The sequence below is a fragment of the Grampus griseus genome (assembly GCF_964374135.1).
Source record: "Grampus griseus genome assembly, chromosome: 1".
NCBI lineage: Eukaryota > Metazoa > Chordata > Mammalia > Artiodactyla > Delphinidae > Grampus > Grampus griseus.
Genome location: NC_139017.1, coordinates 114,884,585 through 114,907,369, shown reverse-complemented (window position 1 = coordinate 114,907,369; position 22,785 = coordinate 114,884,585). Strand labels below are relative to the sequence as shown.

General features: G+C 38.3%; 1 protein-coding gene across 1 annotated transcript in view; it reads left to right on the top strand.

The window, feature by feature from the left end:
* LOC309829471 (interferon-induced protein 44-like) overlaps positions 1–22,785 on the top strand; it is a gene marked incomplete at both ends in the record, with an annotated part of 52,118 nt that overhangs the window by 7,968 nt on the left and 21,365 nt on the right. Inside the window, 6 exon segments of the mRNA XM_082665405.1 lie at positions 3,278–3,354; positions 10,305–10,500; positions 10,658–10,786; positions 10,790–10,807; positions 15,710–15,740; positions 15,743–15,883. Of these exon segments, the coding sequence (XP_082521531.1) occupies positions 3,278–3,354; positions 10,305–10,500; positions 10,658–10,786; positions 10,790–10,807; positions 15,710–15,740; positions 15,743–15,883 (592 nt within the window).

The window sequence follows — 22,785 nt, the reverse complement described above, 5'->3', positions numbered from 1 at the left end:
TTCTTTAAATATGCTCTACTTTCTCTTTAGAAAATGGGTCACAATGGTCATGACCAGGCTCTTCTTTAACCTTGGGGGTTTCTAAATTGTCATTCACCTGTTTAATTTAATTCATTCTTCAAATGTATATTAAGCAGCTGAGGAATAACAAGCAGAAGTGGAGACTAACCACAGAGGAGAAGGAAGAAAGCCAAGGAAGGAAAAATGCTAAGGAGGAAGAAAATAGAAAAGGAAGGCATTATGGGATGAGGAAGCAAAATAAGTGGAAAGAAAACAAAATGTTCAAAGCAAGACAGTACTGGGAAGCTAGAGACTCTGAGTCTGTGTCTGGAAGAGGCTGCAGAACAACAGGAAGCACGAAGAAGGAGAAGGAAGGCAGGGCCATACCTTTCTGTCCCCCGGGTGAGGCAGCCGTGGCTCTCTGGTCTTCCTAACTACACACAGTGTGGGGGATGCTCACTGCTTTTGGAGGTGGCCCCCCTATTCAGCTACAGGAATAACTCAAGTGACAAAACACTTAGGCCATTTCAGTCTTTAAGGCCTGAGTCTAGGATTTAGAGTCTTACTCTAGGCAGACCTGGGAATCTTTTTTTTTTCCTGTTTGACTAAAATTTTTTTTAAATTGAAGTATAATTGGCTTACAATGTTATGATAGTTTCAGATATACAACACAGGAATAAGAAGAGTAAATGGGCAGCAATATGGATGGACCTAGAGAGTAATATACTTAATGAAGTAAGTCAGACAGAGAAAGACAAATATTACATGATATCACTTATATGTGGAATATAAAAAATAAAACTATATGCAAAACTGAAAAAGACCCACAGACATAGAAAATAAACTTGGGGTTACCAAAGGGGAGAGGGAAGAGAGGGTGGACAAAGTAGGGTTATGGGAATAACAGAAACAAACTACTATACATAAAATAGATACACAACAAGGATTTACTGTATAGCTCAGGGAATCATACCCCTTATCTTATAATAATCTATAATGGAACATAATCCGCAAAAATACTGAATCACTATACTGTATATCTGAAACTAACACAGTACTGTAAATCAGTTATACTTCAAAAAAAAAAGAAAAAAAAAGGACTGATAGATGAATGGACGAATGATTGAATAAATAAATAAATGCAAAAGGCTAAAAAGTGGTCTCTTTGATCTCAGTCTTGCCCTTTGTGATAGTCAGAAATCTATGATGGCCCCCCCATGACCTACACCCTTGTGTAACTCTCTACCCTTGAGTGTGAGAGAGATCTGAAAATGATGGGATACCACTTCCATGATTAATTTATTGGCTTTAAAAGAGAGATTATCTTCAGTGGATGGGCTTGATGCAATCAGGTAAACCCTTAAAAGAAAGGGGCTCTCTCTGAAGGAGATTTGACATGAGGGACATTCTGCTGCTGGCCTTGGAGGATTCTGTTGCCACCATGTCTTGTAAGCCTCAGATGAGTGAGACCATTGGCAAGGAACTGGGAGCATCCTCTTGGAGCTGAGAGTGGCCTCAGGCTGGCAGCGAGTAAAGAACAGGGGACCTCAGTCTTACATTTTCTCGGAACTGAATTCTGCCGTAACCGGAAAGAGCTTTCCCAGAGAAAGATGAGACCACTCCTGGCCAACACCTTGAGTGAGAGACCCTGAGGAGAGAATCCACTTGAGCCATACTGGTCTCCTGATCCATGGAAAAACTGTGCCATAATAAATGTGAGTTGTTTCAAAGCCTCTAGGTTTATGGTATTTGTTACAAAGCAAGAAACAACAAATACACTTTTCTTTCTAAGACGTTCAATTTTGACCATGCCACCCCCTGCTTTTAGAGTGTGAATGTTGTCTTCCTGATAAAAATTCAATTTAAATAAGACTTTTTTCCCCCCCAGGTGTGTATATATATTTTTTATTTTGTACAGTTTATTTATTTTTTTAAACAACTTTATTGGAGTATAACTGCTTTACAATGGTTTGTTAGTTTCTGCTGTATAACAAAGTGAATCAGCTATACATACATATATATATATCCCTGTATCTCCTCCCTCCTGCGTCTCCCTCCCACCCTCCCTATCCCACCCCTCTAGGTGGACACAAGGCACTGAGCCGATCTCCCTGTGCTATGTGGCTGCTTCCCATCAGCTATCTATTTTACATTTGGTAGTGTATATAACTACATGCCGCTCTCTCACTTCGTCCCAGCTTACCCTGCCCCCTCCCCGTGTCCTCAAGTCCATTCTCTATGTCTGCGTCTTTTAAAACCCTGATCACCTCCCTAGCCTCATTGCCTGCCAATCTGATGTTGTCACTCCATTCCAGTCAGACTAAAATAATTGGAGGTCTCATAACACTGTGCTCTCTCTTGCTTCACTTCTTCCTTGTAATTCATGTCTCAGTCTAAACTTTGATCTTTTAGCAAGCTTTTTCCTAGTGCACTAAGACTGGGTGAGGCCACCATCATCCTGGTCCCCAGACAATCTCGTTCTTACTCCACTTGTAGCCCTCGGCACACTAACATAATTGTCTGTGTACCCGACTGTCTCCCTAACATAATTGTCTGTGTACCCGACTGTCTCCCTGAGTACACAGCATGGTCCCTGAGGGCAGTGGTTTTATCTTACTCAACATTTTCCTTCCCAGGATCTAAGTCTGTATTGAATGAATGAATGTATAAACAGGAAAAGAGGCCGTACACTGCCTTACGTATGCATTCAGGAAAAGCCAAATCATAAACTGTTTGTTCCAGTGCAGAGTCTGGGTTTTGAATACCAGATGGCTGCACCACTCTATCAGCTCCATTACTTTGGGCAAAGTCTCTTAATGTCCTTAAGTTTTATTTTCATACTCTGAGAAATAGGGATGCTAATAGTGTTTACTGTATGAGATTGTTTTGAGCAGAAACTAGGAAAATGCAGGTAGGTGCACAGTGCCAAATACATAGTTATATGCACAAGAAATTATTAACTATTAATTTTATCGCAATTTTTAATTAATAATTGCCATTTCATGCATGTCTAGATGTGGGCTGCAGAGGGGACCAAAGATCTTTTTCCTGTGCTCAACAGGAATCTTTTTATTTTTTTCTTGTTTTCTGTCTCTTTTTTACTAGAGAAAAAGAAACTTAACAGCAGGTGGCTTGCTGTCTCCTGATTGTTTGCTGCTGTCTCTTTTTTAGTAGAGAAAAAGAAACTTAACAGCAGGTGGCTTGCTGTCTCCTGATTTTTTGCTGCTGTGAGTTTCACTTTCCTTTCTTATGAACAGGAAGCCACTGATCTCAGCAGAACCTTCAGTGTCCCAACTGTGGCGGTTCCATAAATCAGAGAGAGCAGTTGAAGCCTCGTCCAACTCTGAAAAACCGGTAAGTGACTTGCTGCCATCCAATGTTTCCTAGCTGTGTGCGAAGAAAGTTGCCCGTTTTTCTTTCTTTGAAAAAAGTTTCAGAGTGAAATCACTGCTAATGATCATGCTTTTCTCTTTCACTGGTTTTGTTTTTTAATTAATATTTCAAAAACAGGGAACTATAGAGGATAAATGAACTCTACTGTAATCTTATACAGTTCTATCTGATTTTTCGAATGATTTGCTTTATTTAATTAGAATGTGGAACTTTTTTTTTTTTTTTTTTTTTTTTTTTTTGTGCGGTACGCGGGCCTCTCACCGTTGTGGCCTCTCCCGTTGCAGAGCACGGGCTCCGGACGTGCAGGCTCAGCGGCCATGGCTCACGGGCCCAGCCGCTCCGTGGCATCGTTCTCAAGATTGATTTGGCTATTCGGGGTCTTTTGTGTTTCCATACAAATTGCGAAATTTTTTGTTCTACTGCTGTGAAAAATGCCAGTGGTAGTTTGATAGGGATTGCATTGAATCTATAGATTGCTTTGGGTAGTAGAGTCATTTTCACAATGTTGATTCTTCCAGTCCAAGAACATGGTATATCTCTCCATCTATTTGCATCATCTTTAATTTCTTTCATCAGTGTTTTATAATTTTCTGCATACAGGTCTTTTGTCTCCTTAGGTAGGTTTATTCCTAGATATTTTATTCTTTTTCTTGCAATGGTAAATGGGAGTGTTTTCTTGATTTCACTTTCAGATTTTTCATCATTAGTGTATAGGAATGCCAGAGATTTCTGTGCATTAATTTTGTATCCTGCTACTTTACCAAATTCATTGATTAGCTCTAGTAGTTTTCTGGTAGCATCTTTAGGATGCTCTATGTATAGTATCATGTCATCTGCAAAGAGTGACAGTTTTACTTCTTCTTTTCCAATTTGGATTCACTTTATTTCCTTTTCTTCTCTGATTGCTGTGGCTAAAAATTCCAAAACTATGTTGAATAAGAGTGGTGAGAGTGGGCAACCTTGTCTTGTTCCTGGTCTTAGTGGAAATACTTTCAGTTTTTCACCATTGAGGATGATGTTTGCTGTGGGCTTGTCATATATGGCCTTTATTATGTTGAGGAAAGTTCCCTCTATGCCTACTTTCTGCAGGGTTTTTATCATAAATGGGTGTTGAATTTTGTCAAAAGCTTTCTCTGCATCTATTGAGATGATCATATGGTTTTTCTCCTTCAATTTGTTAATATGGTTTATCACATTGATAGATTTGCATATATTGAAGAATCCTTGCATTCCTGGAATAAACCCCACTTGATCATGGTGTATGATCCTTTTAATGTGCGGTTGGATTCTGTTTGCCAGTATTTTGTTGAGGATTTTTGCATCTATGTTCATCAGTGATATTGGCCTGTAGTTTTCTTTCTTTGTGACATCCTTGTCTGGTTTTGGTATCAAGGTGATGGTGGCCTCGTAGAAGGAATTTGGGAGTGTTCCTCCCTCTGCTATATTTTGGAAGAGTTTGAGAAGGATAAGTGTTAGCTCTTCTCTAAATGTTTGATAGAATTCGCCTGTGAAGCCATCTGGTCCTGGGCTTTTGTTTGTTGGAAGATTTTTAATCACAGTTTCAATTTCAGTGCTTGTGATTGGTCTGTTCATATTTTCTATTTCTTCCTGATTCAGTCTTGGCAGGTTGTGCATTTCTAAGAATTTGTCCATTTCTTCCAGATTGTCCATTTTATTGGCATAGAGTTGCTTGTAGTAATCTCTCATGATCTTTTTTATTTCTGCAGTGTCAGTTGTTATCTCTCCTTTTTCATTTCTAATTCTATTGATTTGAGTCTTCTCCCTTTTCTTCTTGATAAGTCTGGCTAATGGTTTATCTATTTTGTTTATCTTCTCAAAGAACCAGCTTTTAGTTTTATTGATCTTTGCTATTGTGTCCTTCATTTCTTTTTCATTTATTTCTGATCTGATCTTTATGATTTCTTTCCTTCTGCTAGCTTTGGGTTTTTTTTTTTGTTGTTGTTCTTCTTTCTCTAATTGCTTGAAGTGCAAGGTTAGGTTGTTTATTCGAGATGTTTCCTGCTTCTTAAGGTGGGCTTGTATTGCTATAAACTTCCCCCTTAGAACTGCTTTTGCTGCATCCCATAGGTTTTGGGTAGTTGTGTCTCCATTGTCATTTGTTTCTAGGTATGTTTTTATTTCCTCTTTGATTTCTTCAGTGATCACTTCGTTATTAAGTAGTGTATTGTTTAGCCTCCATGTGTTTGTATTTTTTACAGATCTTTTCCTGTAATTGATATCTAGTCTCATGGCGTTGTGGTCAGAAAAGATACTTGATACAATTTAAATTTTCTTAAATTTACCAAGGCTTGATTTGTGACCCAAGATATGATCTATCCTGGAGAATGTTCCATGAGCACTTGAGAAAAATGTGTATTCTGTTGTTTTTGGATGGAGTGTCCTATAAATATCAATTAAGTTCATCTTGTTTAATGTATCATTTAAAGCTTGTGTTTCCTTATTTATTTTCATTTTGAATGATCTGTCCATTGGTGAAAGTGGGGTGTTAAAGTCCCCTACTATGAATGTGTTACTGTCGATTTCCCCTTTTATGGCTGTTCGTATTTGCCTTATGTATTGAGGTGCTCCTATGTTGGGTGCATAAATATTTACAATTGTTATATCTTCTTCTTGGATCGATCCCTTGATCATTATGTAGTGTCCTTCTTTGTCTCTTTTAATAGTCCTTATTTTAAAGTCTATTTTGTCTGATATGAGAATTGCTACTCCAGCTTTCTTTTGGTTTCCATTTGCATGGAACCTTTTTCCATCCCTTTACTTTCAGTCTGTATGTGTCTCTAGGTCTGAAGTGGGTCTCTTGTAGACAGCATACATAAGGGTCTTGTTTTTGTATCCATTCAGCCAATCTGTGTCTTTTGGTGGGAGCATTTAGTCCATTTACATTTAAGGTAATTATCGATATGTATGTTCCTATTCCTATTTTCTAAATTGTTTTGGGTTCGTTATTGTAGGTCTTTTCCTTCTCTTGTGTTTCTTATCTAGAGAAGTTTCTTTAGCATTTGTTGTAAAGCTGGTTTGGTGGTGCTGAACTCTCTCAGCTTTTGCTTGTCTGTAAAGGTTTTAATTTCTCCATCAAATCTGAATGAGATCCTTGCTGGGTAGAGTAGTCTTGGTTGCAGGTTTTTCTCCTTCATCACTTTCAGTATGTCCTGCCACTCCCTTCTGGCTTGTAGGGTTTCTGCTGAGAGATCAGCTGTTAACCTTATGGGGATTCCCTTGTGTGTTATTTGGTTTCCTTCCCTTGCTGCTTTTAATATGCTTTCTTTGTATTTAATTTTTGACAGTTTGATTAATATGTGTCTTGGCATATTTCTCCTTGTTTTTATCCTGTATGGGACTCGCTGTGCTTCCTGGACTTGACTATTTCCTTTCCCATATTAGGGAAGTTTTCAACTATAATCTCTTCAAATATTTTCTCAGTCCCTTTCTTTTTCTCTTCTTCTTCTGGAACCCTTATAATTCGAATGTTGGTGCGTTTAATGTTGTCCCAGAGGTCTCTGAGACTGTCCTCAGTTCTTTTCATTCTTTTTTCTTTATTCTGCTCTGCAGTAGTTATTTCCACTATTTTATCTTCCAGGTCACTTATCCGTTCTTCTGCCTCAGTTATTCTGCTATTGATCCCATCTAGAGTACTTTTAATTTCATTTATTGTGTTGTTCATCGTTGCTTGTTTCATCTTTATTTCTTCTAGGTCCTTGTTAACTGTTTCTTGCATTTTGTCCATTCTATTTCCAAGATTTTGGATCATCCTTACTATCATTATTCTGAATTCTTTTTCAGGTAGACTGCCTATTTCCTCTTCATTTGTTAGGTCTGGTGCATTTTTATCTTGCTCCTTTATCTGCTGTGTGTTTTTCTGTCTTCTCATTTTGCTTATCTTACTGTGTTTGGGGTCTCCTTTTTGCAGGCTGCAGGTTCGTAGTTCCTGCTGTTTTTGATGTCTGTCTCCAGTGGCTAAGGTTGGTTCAGTAGGCTTCCTGGTGGAGGGGACTAGTGCCTGTGTTGTGGTGGATGAGGCTGGATCTTGTCTCTCTAGTGGGCAGGTTCACGTCTGGTGGTGTGTTTTGGGGTGTCTGTGGCCTTATTATGATTTTAGGCAGCCTCTCTGCTAATGGGTGGGGTTGTGTTCCTGTTTTGCTAGTTGTTTGGCATAGGTTGTCCAGCACTGTGGCTTGCTGGTCGTTGAGTGAAGCTGGGTGCTGGTGTTAAGATGGAGGTCTCTGGGAGATTTTCACTGTTTGATATTATGTGGAGCTGGGAGGTCTCTTGTTGACCAATGTCCTGAAGTTGGCTCTCCTACCTCAGAGGCAGAGCCCTGACTCCTGGCTGGAGCACCAAGAGCCTTTCATCCACACGGCTCAGAATAAAAGGGAGAAAAAGTAGAGGGAATTAGTAGAAGTATGAGGAAAGAAAGAAGGAAAGGAGGGAAGGAAGGAAGGAAGGAAGGAAGAAAGAAAGAAGCAAAGAAGGAAAGAAGGCAAGAAGGAAAGAAAGGAGGGAGGGAGGGAGGCAGGAAGGAAGGAAGGAGGGAAAGAAGGAAAAAAGACAGAAAGAAAGAAGATACAGTAAAAATAAAATAAAGTATAATAAAGTTATTGAATTAAAAAGGGACGGATAGAACCTTAGGACAAATGTTGGAAGCAAAGCTATACAGACAAAATCTTACACAGAAGCATACACATACACCCTCACAAAAAGAGGTAAAGGGGGAAAAATCATAAATCTTGCTGTCAGAGACCACCTCCTCAATTTGGGGTGATTCATTGTCTAAAGGAGGGAAGGAAGGAAGGAAGGAAAGAAAGAAAGAAAGAAAGAAAGAAGGTAAAGTATAATAAAGTTATTAAAATTAAAATTAATTATTAAAAAATTTTTTTAAAAAAACCATGGACGGATAGAACCCTAGGACAAATGGTGGAAGCAAGACTATACAGACAAGATCTCACACAGGAGCATACACATACACATTCACAAAAAGAGGAAAAGGGAAAAAAATCATAGATCTTGCTCCTAAAGTCCACCTCCTCAATTTGGGATCATTCCTTGTCTATTCAGGTATTCCACAGATGAGGGTATATCAAGTTGATTGTGGAGCTTTAATCCGCTGCTTCTGAGGCTGCTGGGAGAGATTTCCCTTTGTCTTCTTTGTTCTCACAGCTCACAGGGGCTCAGCTTTGGATTTGGCCCTGCCTCTGCGTGTACGTCGCTGGAGGGCGTCTGTTCTTCGCTCAGACAGGACGGGGTTAAAGGAGCCGCTGATTCGGGGGCTCTGGCGCACTCAGGCGGGGGGGGGGGGGGGGGGGAGGGAGGGGCACGGAGTGCGGGGCGGGCCTGCGGCGGCAGAGGCCGGCGTGACGCCGCACCAGCCCGAGGCCCGCCGTGCGTTCTCCCGGGGAAGTTGTCCCTGGATCCCGGGAACCCGGCAGTGGCGGGCTGCACAGGCTCCGCGGAAGAGGGGTGTGGAGAGTGACCTGTGCTCGCACACAGGCCCCTTGGTGGCGGCAGCAGCAGCCCCAGCGTCTCCCGCCCGTCTCTGAGGTTCGCGCTTTCAGCCGCGGCTCGCGCCCGTCTCTGGGGTTCCTTTAAGCAGCGCTCTTAAACCCCTGTCCTCGCGCACCAGGAAACAAAGAGGGAAGAAAAAGTCTCTTGCCTCTTCGGCATGTGCAGACTTTCCCGCGGACTCCCTCCCGGCTAGCCGTGGTGCACTAACCCCTTCAGGCTATGTTCAAGCCGCCAACCCCAGTCCTCTCCCTGCGCTCCGTCTGAAACCGAAACCCGAACCTCAGCTCGCAGCCCCGCCCGCCCCGGCGGGTGAGCAGACAAGCCTCTCGGGCTGGTGAGTGCCCGGTCGGCACCGATCCTCTGTGCGGGAATCTCCCCGCTTTGCCCTCCGCAGCCCTGTTGCTGTGCTCTCCTCCGCGGCCCCGAAGCTCCCCGCTCCGCCTCCCGCAGTCTCCGCCTGCGAAGGGGCTTCTAGTGTGTGGAAACTTTTCCTCCTTCACAGCTCCCTCCCACTGGTGCAGGTGCCGTCCCTATTCTTTTGTCTCTGTTTTTTCTTTTTTTCTTTTGCCCTACCCAGGTACATGGGGAGTTTCCTGCCTTTTGGGAGGTCTGAGGTCTTCTGCCAGCGTTCAGTAGGTGTTCTGTAGGAGTTGTTCCACGTGTAGATGTATTTCTGGTGTATCTGTGGGGAGGAAGGTGATCTCCGCGTCTTACTCTTCTGCCATCTTCAAGGTCCCCCCTCTCTACTATAGGTTTTGTCAATAAAATTCGTAGTGCAAATTATAGCAGGTAACTTGTGGATCACCAAGAACAAGTTATATTTATAATCATAAAATATTTCATAATAGTAATGTTAAAACAAAAATAGCACTGAGTGGATGAAAGACATTTCTAATGTTTTTATATACTTGAAAGGAAATAATTATTTGACTGAATGTCTACACTTTTGCTTAGAATTCTTACAGCTATGGCTGGTTTCAACTACTTCAGGGCAGGGGTGGTTGGCAGGTGGGGAATACCTATCATGAACTTCAAGAACATGTTAGAAATTTTCTACCTCTATAAACCTCAAAAGTCACATATTATGTTGTGGTTTTTGAAGTTTATTATTGATAATTTATTTTCATGTTTAACATAATTGCTGTTTATTCCAAGGTTTATATATGCTTAAATCTGAAAGGTTTTATGTCTGATTGTCTTTAGTTAAAACTGTTACTCTTACTTCTTTTACAATAGGATTTGAGATAAGATATTTTTGTGTCTTTTTATACAAGATACTAATCAAAAATAAATAATAACATATGAGAAAAAAGACTGAATTCTAGGAAAATTTATGGTAGAGTCTTGTGACCTAACCTTAGTCAACTGTTTAACTTGTCTTGTCTAAACAGGCTCAAGGAGAACTTATTGTCTGCTATAAGAACTTCCGAACCATATGGAGGCCTAGTTCACCAAATACGAATTCTGCTTTTGGGTCCAATTGGAGCTGGGAAGTCTAGCTTTTTCAACTCAGTGAACTCTGTTTTCCGAGGCCGTGTAACAAACCAGGCCTTGGTGGGGTCTAAGACAACTGGGGTATCTGAAAACGTGAGTCTGTTCTAGGTCACTCAGCCTTTGCTTCTTTGTTCAAGTTAATTATATTTGAAAAGTCTTTTGCTGATCAATTTCATTACATGTAGACTTCATTTCAATTCACAGTTTTTTAGAAAATGAACTTTTAAAGTTACTTTTTTTTCCTCTGCAGTACAGAACATATTTCATTAAGGATGGGAAGGATGGCAACACCCGGCCATTTATTCTGTGTGACTCAATGGGGCTGAGTGAGAAAGAAGAAGGGTTGTGCATGGATGACATACCCTATATCTTAGAAGGCTGAATTCCTGACAGATACCAGGTAAGATTTGGCTAATTATTGAGAAAGTATAATTGATACTTGAAATGTTTATTTTTGCCCACTATCGACAATATTAGACTCTAGTGCACTGGCATTTATTTTATTAAACTACACTTGTTCAAGATATTTTTCTGTTTTTTGACATTTTATTTTATAAAGAATTAAAACATCCATAGGGTTCTTCTCTCATAGTTGTTATAACAACTCTGAATGTTGTTATACATTCAATTGCTTTTGGCTATGTGAAACAGAAGTCTAACTATGTCAATTTACTCACAAGGGTGATTTTTCTTATGTAACAGAAAGTTTGAAGGTAGGCCGCTTTGGGCAAGTGTGGAAGGTTATTAATTTCATGTGTCCTTCTGACTTTCTGTTCTGAGATCCTCAGCATAAGGCTATGGATGTAATGTTTGCCCCCCACCCTCCATTCACATGTTGAAGCCTTAATCCATAGTGTGATGATGTTTGGAGACAGAGCAAGTTTGGGAGGTGATTAGGTCATGACGGTGAAGCCCTCGTGAATGCAATTAGTGCCCTTGTGAGAAAGAACACAAGAGAGATGACCTCTCTTGCAGCCATATGAGGACACAGCAAGAAGTTGGCTGTCTACACACCAGGGTCTAACCACACACAAAATTTACCAGCACCTTGATCTTGGATTTCCTAGTTTCCAGAACTATGAGAAATAAAAGTTTGTTGTTTAAGTAAACCAATACGGTAACTTGTTATAGCAGCCCAAGCTGACTAAGACATGTGGTTTTCATCTTTATATTCTCAAGATGTTCATGCTAAGCACTGTTGGTATTCCAGGCAAGAGGAAGGAAGAGATGAAAGAGAAAAGCTACTTTAGTCTGCCTTTTAAAAAAACTTTCCGGTTCCTTTTTATAAACATTTAGATCTTAAATTAATTATTAATTCACCTTGTTCCAAATGAATAGGCGAATGTGCTAACATATTTTATTGAAAGTTGTATCTTTCCCTTCTAAATATGGGTATTTAGTTTTGCAATCTATAGTTTGTCCTATTAATGTATTTTTCAATTCCTTTATAATATTGCTTTTATTACCATATTGTCTAATTGTTTTAATTGCCATAGCAATCAGTTATGTCTTGATAACCAACTGGATGTCATATTCATTATTCATTTCTCACATGTTTTGGACTATTTTATACATATACTTTTCCTTTTCTAAATGAACTTGTTAGTGTTTTATTTGATTGTTTGTATTTGTGTTTGACTTGTTGGTGCTTTGATTGAAATTACATTAAAATTATATATTGAGTGTTGATATACATCTTTACATATCCAGTGTTTTTATCCAGAAACAGAGCATGCTTTATTTTTATATTCATGCAAACTTCTTTCATTCTTTAAAGTTATCTTGTAGAGGTAGTTAAGTTTATTTTAAAATATTCTTTAAAAGAAATATTTATTTAGAGAATGTTAAACCTATGCAAAAGTGGACAAAACAATTTAATGAATTTGCATTTACATAGCTTCAACAATTTTTTATTTATAGCCAATCTTGTTTCATCTGTGCCTACCCACTTTCTCCTCTCCTGTATTATTTGGAAGAAGATCTGAGAAGTCATAATATTTCATCCATAAATGAATATGCATTTAAATATATATATTTAAATTAAATATATATACACATAAGGTCATATGTGTCTTTTATTAAATATAGGCATGATATGCTTATCACATTTAAAAGTAATAGCTGCTCTTAATGTATCAAATATTACCCATTTCTATTTCTCTTTTAAGTATCATGCACCTTTTATAACAGTTTGTTCAAAAAATTATTCAAATAAATCTATACAGCCTCTTTTCCTTTTTTATTTCTTTTATTTTTTTGAAGGAACATGCTAGGTTTATTAAAAGGGTGACAAGAACAGAATACATAATTACATTTGTTTAAATGTTTTAATTGGAGTATAATTGCTTTACAATGGTGAGTTAGTTTCTGCTTTATAACAAAGTGCATCAGTTATACATATATACATATCCCCATATCTCTTCCCTCTTGCATCTCCCTTCCTCCCACACACCCTATCCCACCCCTCTAGGTGGTCACAAACCACCTAGCTGATCTCCCTGTACTATGTGTCTGCTTCCCACTAGCTATCTATTTTACATTTGGTAGTGTATATATATCTATATATACACTATCACTCTCTCACTTTGTCCCAGCTTACCCTTCCCTCTCCCCATGTCCTCAAGTCCATTCTCTAGTAGGTATGCATCTTTATTCCCGTCTTGCCCCTAAGTTCTTCATGACCATTTTTTTTTTTTTTTAGATTCCATATATATATGTGTTAGCATACGGTATTTGTTTTTCTCTTTCTGACTTACTTCACTCTGTATGAGAGACTCTATGTCCATCCACCTCACTACAAATAACTCAGTTTCGTTTCTTTTTATGGCTGGGTAATATTCCATTGTATATATGTGCCACATCTTCTTTATCCATTCATCTGTCAGTGGACACTTAGGTTGCTTCCATGTCCTGGCTATTGTAAATAGAGCTACAATGAACATTGTAGTACATGACTCTTTTTGAATTATGGTTTTCTCAGGGTATGTGCCCAGTAGTGGGATTGCTGGGTCATATGGTAGTTCTCTTTTTACTTTTTTAAGGAACCTCCATACTGTTCTCCATAGTGGCTGTATCAATTTACATTCCCACTAACAGTGTATGAGGGTTCACTTTTCTCCACACCCTCTCCAGCATTTATTGTTTGTAGATTTTTTGATGATGACCATTCTGACTGATGTGAGATGATATCACATTGTAGTTTTGATTTGCATTTCTCTAATGATTAATGATGTTGAGCATTCTTTCATGTGTTAGTTGGCAATCTGTATATCTTCATCAGAGAAATGTCTATTTAGGCCTTCTGCCCATTTTTGGATTGGGTTGTTTGTTTTTTTGATATTGAGCTCCATGAGCTGCTTGTAATTTTTGGAGATTGATCCTTTGTCAGTTGCTTCATTTGCAAATATTTTCTCCCATTCTGAGGGTTGTCTTTTCATCTTGTTTATGGTTTCCTTTGTTGTGCAAAAGCTTTTAGGTTTCATTAGGTCCCATTTGTTTACTTTCGTTTTTATTTCCATTTCTCTAGGAGGTGGGTCAAAAAGGATCTTGCGTGATTTATGTCATCGAGTGTTCTGCCTATGTTTTTCTCTGAGTGTTTGATAGTGTCTGGACTTACATTTAGGTCTATAATCCATTTTGAGTTTATTTTTGTGTATGGTCTTGTGGAGTATTCTAATTTCATTCTTTTACATGTAGCTGTCCAGTTTTCCCAGCACCACTTATTGAAGAGGCTGTCTTTTCTCTATTGTATATTCTTGCCTCCTTTATCAAAGATAAGGTGACCATATGTGGGTGGGTTTATCTCTGGGCTTTCTATCCTGTCCTTTGATCTATATTTCTGTTTTTGTGCCAGTACCATACTGTCTTGATTACTGTAGCTTTGTAGTACAGTCGGAAGTCTGGGAGCCTGATTCCTCCAGCTCCGTTTTTCTTTCTCAATTATGATAAATAGAAATGATTAAAAATAATATGCTTTGAAAGTTTAGAGAAGGAAAAAATTGTATTAAAGTGGATGGGGAAGATTTCATTCCTGGGGTGGTACTGGGAAATGGCTTTCAAGGAGGAGGACTACTTCAGTAAGTGAAGGGACAAAAAGGCGAAAATATTGAGGCCCTGGGGGCAACATAAATCAATACATCAATGAAGGAAAAGGCAGCGTGTATGGGAAGCATGGAGTCATTTAGTTTAGCGGAGGGCTGGATCTTTGGAGGGAGAGAGAAAGTGAGAAAGTTACATTTGCATGAAGTGGTTTTATTAATTAGGTGCATTATGTGGAATCACAGCAATGTTTTTTGAAAGAGTAATGACGTGACCAAAGTTAAGCTTCACAAAAATTAATCTGCTGCCCATGTGCACAATAGACTGGAGTCAAAAAGAACCTGGAGGTGGAAACAACAGTTGGGAGGATATAATGATAGCTAATATTAGTTGAGCACTAAATATGTGATAGATTTTCTTTTTTTTTTTTACATCTTTATTGGAGTATAATTGCTTTACAATGGTGTGTTAGTTTCTGCTTTATAACAAAGTGAATCAGTTATACATATACATTATGTTCCTATATCTCTTCCCTCTTGCATCTCCCTCCTTCCCACCCTCCCTATCCCACCCCTCTAGTGGTCACAAAGCACCGAGGTGATCTCCCTGTGCTATGCAGCTGCTTCCCACTAGCTATCTATTTTACGTTTGGTAGTGTATATACATCCATGCCACTCTGTGATAGATTTTCTTATTCAATACTTATAACAACCTTATGAGATGGATACTGTCATTACCACATTTGATAGATAAACAAAAACACACAGAGTAAAGCATTTGCCAGTTTACTGACAATGTTAGGAAGTGACAGAGCCCTACTTTGAACCCAGGCAGTGTGGTTCCACAAATAAACTAGTCTAAGCCTGAATTAAACATCAACATTAAACTAGTCTAGTAAAATAGACTTATCCTGAGAATAACCTTTAAAAGGAAGCTGAAGGAAATGATAGATTCTAATATAAGGGTGTTAAAAATTCTTCAATTTCAGAGTAGTTTGTATGGATCTATTAGTTATCTTTAGTTTGTAACTCATATTGAATCTATTATGTGTGTTCTAAATGAAAATTAGAAGTGATATTAGAACTTGACTTGCGAAGTTCTTGAAGAAATTCCTTTATGGGGCCAGATCTCTGTCTCCACATTCTCCAACAGGACAAGTATTGCCAAGCTCCTAGTTTTTGATATTACTTTCATAATTTATATCAACATAAAATTGTATTTTCCACTGTTTTAAGATTTCTGGGTTTTAAATTCTGTATTGCAGCTAGAGGCAGTTCACAGAGAACTTGGATTTGTTCTTCTGACATCTTTGTGGTTAGTAATTATACGTCAGAGTGGGAGCTGGAGCCTGTCATGGACGTTCTGAACCTCTCTGCATTGAGACAGATGCTGTGGGCTGCAGATGACTTCTTAGAGGATTTGCCTCTTGAGGAAACAAGTAGATGTTTTTGAGGTGTAGAAGCTTGAAGGTGTCAGCTACATGGCTACTTCCGGTTTGGGTACATCCTAGAGGATCTATACTACTTCTCATCCCCCTTGTCTTATTTTAAAATGAAATATTTGAAATGATTGACCTCTGTCATTCCCACTGTCTGAACATCCCAAGTAGTATCCTTGCCCTCTTCTGTTAAAATGGGCTTTGCTGCTTGGGACCCAGAATGGGATTTGCTCAGCATTGTTTCTGATCAGATGTGATCTTTGATTATCGGTTCTTCCTTCAGACCTTATACTTCCACTGTTATTGACTTGACTTTTCAATGGCTCTCCCTTGTCAAAGTCCCTCTTAATGCAGTGTGGTCAGTTCTGGGTAGAGGTGTGTGCCTTTCCTGTTTATGACCTCAGATTTTAGTGTTATGTGTATTTTCTCTTATCAGCCTGTGCATAGTACACACTGCACTGTTCCAATCAAAGATCAGACAGAAGTATCAATCTAAACTCAAATCTTATTTTAGCTTGTGGGAAATCAGAGTATCATATCATCTCTAGTTCTCTCTCACTCACAAACTCCTGGGAAACTCTCACACTACTACTTTTGCTGTCCTGACTCTGCTATCTTGGTTTTTCTATTCCTTCTCTTCCTCATTGTGCATGCATTCCCAAAGTCAGGGTTGGCTTAGACCTCCTGTAGCCCAATGTTTCTTCTTCCTATTGGTGGATTTTCCCCAAATAATCCATCAAGAATACTTTGTTTCTCTTTACTAAGAGATCAGAGGAAAGAAATGATCAGGTGTAAGTAAAGAAAATAAGTGAATGCTTTGCATATTAAAAAGTTTTTAATCTCATCATAGAAGAGTAAACAGTGCGAGATGAGAAAACATAGGAAAAAGAGAAGTAGTTGAACCTGAGGGGGGTATTTTATTTAAGTCTGGAATGAAGTTACACATACAAGATCATAATACCTACAAAGAGGAACAGGACCATTTAAAGTCATTAATTGTAAAAAAAAATTATAATTTATTTTAAAATTATGTTCTGTATCTGTGAAAAATTAAAGTTTCTTTTTGTAAAAACCGAGTCTAACTTGAATGTGTGCATATGTGTGTGTGTGGTATGTGCATGTGATTCTGGCAAAGCTTATTTTAATATGACTTGTCAGCATCTTCTGATCTTCACCCAAGTCATCTTAATTTTGCTTTCTTATGTTACTTCTAACGTGCTTGATTTTATTCTCTTTGGGCCCCAGTTAACATTGTATTCTTTAACCTAAAGCCATTTTTATTTGAATATCTGAACACTTCTTCAAGGATGTGGCAATTAATATTAATGAGTTCCAGAGGACTAAAACTGAGAGGGACTATAGTTTGATTACTCTGTGAATTAGGACTATTTTAATTTCAAGTGACAAAACTCAACCTAAACTACATGAATAAAAAAGAGGACTATAGTACTGGATCAAGTAATCCAACAATAGAAAAGGCTGGGATTGAATTGAATTGGCCTCAGGAATTGTTGAATCTAGGGATTCAAAAGCTATTCTTTCTCTCTTTCTCTCTTTCACACACACACATACACACACACATATACCACAGCCTTTTGAGTCCTTCTTTCTGTATATTGCTGTCATTCTCTCACGCTAGCAATCTTGATAAATCCTTCATCTTTTGAGTCCAAGCTTCAGCAGGCTGGCATTCATTCAGTCTTGTGACCTGAAAAGAAAGGACTTTTCTTTTCTAGTTTCATTGTGAAATACTCCCCCAAAACGACTGCAATTGATCCAGCTCAAGTCATACACCTAACCTCCCTCCCCCAGGAATAATTACTTTACCAAGAAGAGCAAGGAAGTATGATCAGCCCATCTTAGGTCATGTCTGCCCAGGAAGAGTGATTTATTATTATTAGAAGAAAGTTAATCATGGACATGGCTACTGTTGGATTAACTGAGCTGGAGAGACACTGTAATATGTATCTCATAGATCAGGAAGTTTTGTATCTAGTTCCTCATTTAGATTAAAAAGTTTGCTAAAAAATCTTATTAGTAAGTCTAAAATGGTTAAATTAAGAAAAACTTTTTAAACTTTAATAAAAAGCATTTTGTTGAAGTACCATATACACATAAAAAGTGCATGGTTCAAAAGTACAATATATAGCTGGATTTATTTTTACAAACTTTACAAATCCATGAAATTAGAACTCACATTAAAAATAGAACATCACCAGCATCAAATAAGTCCCGTTTATGCCAGGTCTAGTTATCTAGGATATCCACTGTTCAGACCTTTAATTGCAACATTATCTACGATCATACCTAGAATACCCACTATTCTGACTTCTAATTGGGTAGATTGGTCTTGTTCTTATTTATCCCTCACATAAATAGTATTATGCACTATTTATTCTTCTGAGTCTGATTTTAATATGATAATGTATTATTGCACAATGATAAAGATTATTCATTCTCATCTATTCTACCTTTGATGGGCAGCTGGGTAGTTTCCAGTTTGGCACTATTACAAATAGTGTTACTACAAACATTCCAGCATATGCCTTTGTAGAACATATGGAAACATTTCTGTTGGATATATATCTAGGACAGAATTGCTGTGTCATGGAGTGTGTACATGTTTAGCTTTACTCGATAATACCAGCCCCTTTTTAAAAGATATTTGAAAAATGTTTTGATTTTATCTAAAAATTTAATGAGTCAAGACTTCCAAATTTTTAAAACTTCATCTCAAATTTAATATATTTAATTTCTGATTTTATCAATTCTATTGTTTGACTAAACCTTCCTGAGTATTGAAAGATTCTTACAGATCTAGTATCTTGATCTTAGAATCATAGTGAACCTAAAGTTATTCTAAATTTCCAAATATATGATGAAAATGTATTAAGATTTCAACTTAAATCCACAAGTTCAAATTAAGTACTTAATTAGATATTTTAAATGAGAGATATAAGAAATTTGACCTATCAGTACTTTATTTTTGGTTAACTCTTGCTGCCTAAGAAGCCATGTCAAACTTTAGTGCCTTCAATAAGAATCACTTATTATCATCTGTGTCTGAGTCTGGCTAAAGTTTGGTTATCCCAGCTTGGGATCAGCTGAAAGGTTATACTTCAGGCTATGGCTGCCGGGGTATGTTGGCTAGGGCTGTTCCACTCCATATCGGTGCATTCTGAAACTGATAAGACAGTAGCTTCCTAGGGACAGCTCTTCCTGTTGTGTGGCAGAATTGCAAGAAGGCAAGGGGAGCCATGCAATGTCCCTTAAAGCCTAAGTGTACAACTAACACATCATCACTTCTGCCCACTTGCCATTGGCCAAAGCGAGTTATATGGGCAAACCAAAACCAAGGGGCTGAAAAATTCACCCCTCTCTCCCAGTGAGGTCATGGCAAGTGTGTGACTGCAGAAGAGAGTGAAAAATTGAGACCAATAATTATGTATGTATATGTCTATCTAGTATATACATATAATATACCATATTATACAATTTGTTTTCCATTCCCATATCAAAAGAAAGCCAGGATTAGTTTACTTGCTCATGGGACTAACAACAGTATACATTCTCTATCCTCCCTCAAAGATACTTATATTCTCTAGTATACTGTCATAACCTAATAAGACAAGATTTATACTTGATCATTATCAAAAGTCAGTTGCTTCATAACGATGATACTACCATGATAGCTTCCCTAAAGGAAAAGAAAGCCAGGGAAAAAATGAGAATTGTGATAGTTTATTCAGTTCAATTTTGAGTGAAAAACATGGGCTGTAATCAGAAGAGACTTTCCAAAGACAGTACATAATATATGCCAGGGCTTACTACTTAGAATGAGGCTCAATGGCTTTTAAGGCTATTTGAATCTTGGAGGGTACATATGTTGTACCTAAGTTGTTATTATCCTTTATATATCAAGTGACCAAAGAGAAATCTGAGTTTGAATGGGATCTGGAACAAAAGAGACTTTGATATATTTACAAAGGAAGAGCTATAGCTCAAGTAGCAAAATCAAGTCCATGTAATGTTGTCACATGAATTATTTTGAAAATATCTACTATGCAGACATATGCAGACTAAATTCTCAGGAAGAAGTCTATAACTGCTCTCACTTGGTGACTACTGAGATATTTGGACCTGCAAGTAACCTGATGGCAATAGCTAGATGTAGTCACTCCAAGAGACCTTTGTTGTCCTGAAATTGGGCTTTGATAGAAATAGCTCCCATCACTGAAAGACATCAAATATCCATTATATTATAGGTAATGACAGAGAGCTATTCCAATAATGATGGATCAGATCCAATGATGGATAACATAGAAATGGAATAGTAACTAGATGTGACTCTGGGAAAGTACATGGTATCCATGAACAGGATACAGCCCCACCTTTGGAATAGAGGACAGAACCACCAGAAGAATTCTTAGTTTCTTGTTAAAAAGGGTGAACCTATGACTTTTATCCTACTAAAGTAACACTTTAGGATTGGACAATTACAAATACCACTGTGAGGAGAATTAAATTATGGAAATATGTGGAAATTCTGTGGAAGAATTACAGTGGGTCATATCAATGACCACCAGATAAAACCTGGCTGCTGGCTCATACGGGGTTAGAATACAAAGACTGATGCATTGGTCTATTCCTTGGATGTTATCTCCTTGGGTACATAAAATAAATGGGGATATTTTTACTTGAGCTATAAATATTGGATGGAACAATGACATCCTCCTTTACGGAAATTACTGATGTGATAATATGCTATCCGGATTGTGAATGGGAAAAGAATTTCCAAAAGATGACTTTGGGTAAGATTCCTCAAGGGCAGGGAATAGCAGTTGACAACACTGGACCCTTACTGGTAGCCCAGGTGGCTTCAACTGGGTCCTGACTAGAATAACCACATATTAGACTTTGACTTTGCTTATCCTTTGGGTGTAACTATGGCTGAGGATACTATTAAAGATTTGGAACAATACAACGTGAATAAACTCAGTCTCCTAAGTTACATTTTATCAGTCAAAGTATACTTTTCACTGTTGCCTGTGTACAAAAATGAGCTAAGAGACATAACATCATATGGACTTACCAAATTCCATATCACACATATAGCAGCAGTTTGAAAAATACCTGGAATGGGTAATTAAAATATATGTTGATAAAGACTGGTGATGCTAAGGGAATGAAGAAATGGCTGCCATGACTGGGTCAATCTAACATAGAAAAACCATTGGGAGGTAGTTCCTATGTGAATGTAGGGGTAAAGATAACAGTGATGATGCAATCACACAACTCCAACAGAAATTTTTTTTCTTTTCTTTCTTTTCTCTTCTCTTCTCTTCTCTTTTCTTCTCTTCTCTTCCCTTCTCTTCTTTTCTTTTCTTTAATATGGAATGCTTCACAAATTTGCCTGTCGTACTTGCACAGGGGCCATCCTAATGTCCAATTTTAGTTGGAACAGAAAATTTATTTTATCTTGCCAGATTCACCTGTATTGTGTTCAAGACTACACTACCATATCCCAGCAAAGGGAGGCATTGATACTCAGAAAACTAGTTCAATTTCTCTGAATTTGACTGGCATCTTGGTAAAAAACACAATGGACTTGACAGTGACGCCCCTCATGTGTCCTTAACTAGGACTGACTGTAAGTGCTGCCCTGTTGGTGACACGTAGGATGGTCCCATCACTACTTGTCTTTCCTTCTTGCTGGGAGTGGACAGAAGGGGAAGCCTTGGCAGAGTGATTCCAGCTATCTGCCCTTGAGGTAAACAGTATAGAGACACACCCAGGGAATGAAATATGGTAATAAGTAAGTAACAAATGAAAGCAAAGGGGGAATTGTGGCAGATGGAAAGAAAGCACATAAAATCTACAGTGTTGCATCACTTTTTTCCTGAGTGTCTCAGAGCGAGAGAAAAACACTTTTAACTGTTTCTCCCAGATATAATACCAAGTTATTGCTAATTCAGAGAGAAGAGCCTGGATTTTCTCCCCTCTCTGGGAAATAGAATGACACTGAAGCCAAACTACAAGACTAACCTAAGAACTCTGGTTTAGTTATTTACTGAAAAGACATCAACTACCCTTGATGATCCACCTCAATAGGAGTTAGTTGCAATTCTAATTTGAGTCACATTTTGTTGATTATATTCATCATATTGGTTTTATCATGTCTTGGAGAAGGAGCCTACCTTCAAACTGAGAAGGATATGTTGTGACTCTAAGCTCGGTGTGGGTCTGAAGGGAGATATGTCACCACTGGATTTCCAGTAGGTCAGAGTCTCCTTTTCTCTTTTGACTAAATCAGATATAAATGTGGAAGGAACATTAAATAAGTAGGGTAGTCAGGAAATCAGAATGGTGTCCAAAAGAGTGAATTATGCCTGACTTGATGAGTAAGTATCACTGATGGAATTTGTCTCTGAAACTTTGAAAAGGGTGATTATGAAAAGCCTACTCCTATTAAATTGAACTGCAGCTAGGAGTCAACAGTTTCAGCTGATGATCTCCTAGAATAGCAATATTTTAGGTGTCTCTTATATATTTGAATAACACTCATAGCACAAGCAGTTAATGGCAACTATACTTGTAGTGGATTAACTAAAACTGGTCCCAACATACCAAGAGAGATTTGGGAGCCTTGGGAATCAGACTTGGTGTGTTGAATCGAGTGCAGATGGCTTTTCTGGAAGCTCACCACCATACTGAGAGGAATTTTAACTCAGATAGGGACACTGGATTCCTCTCTCAGGAAACTTGTCTTGCTAGGTAGGCCATCTAAAAGATGATGAAGTTATCTGAAATTGAAAGAGAAGAAAAGGGGCTGAGGGAGAGGGAAAGCAGTAGCTGGGTGGAATAGAGGCTTAGGCTATGGAATCACTAGGGTCAACCTAATA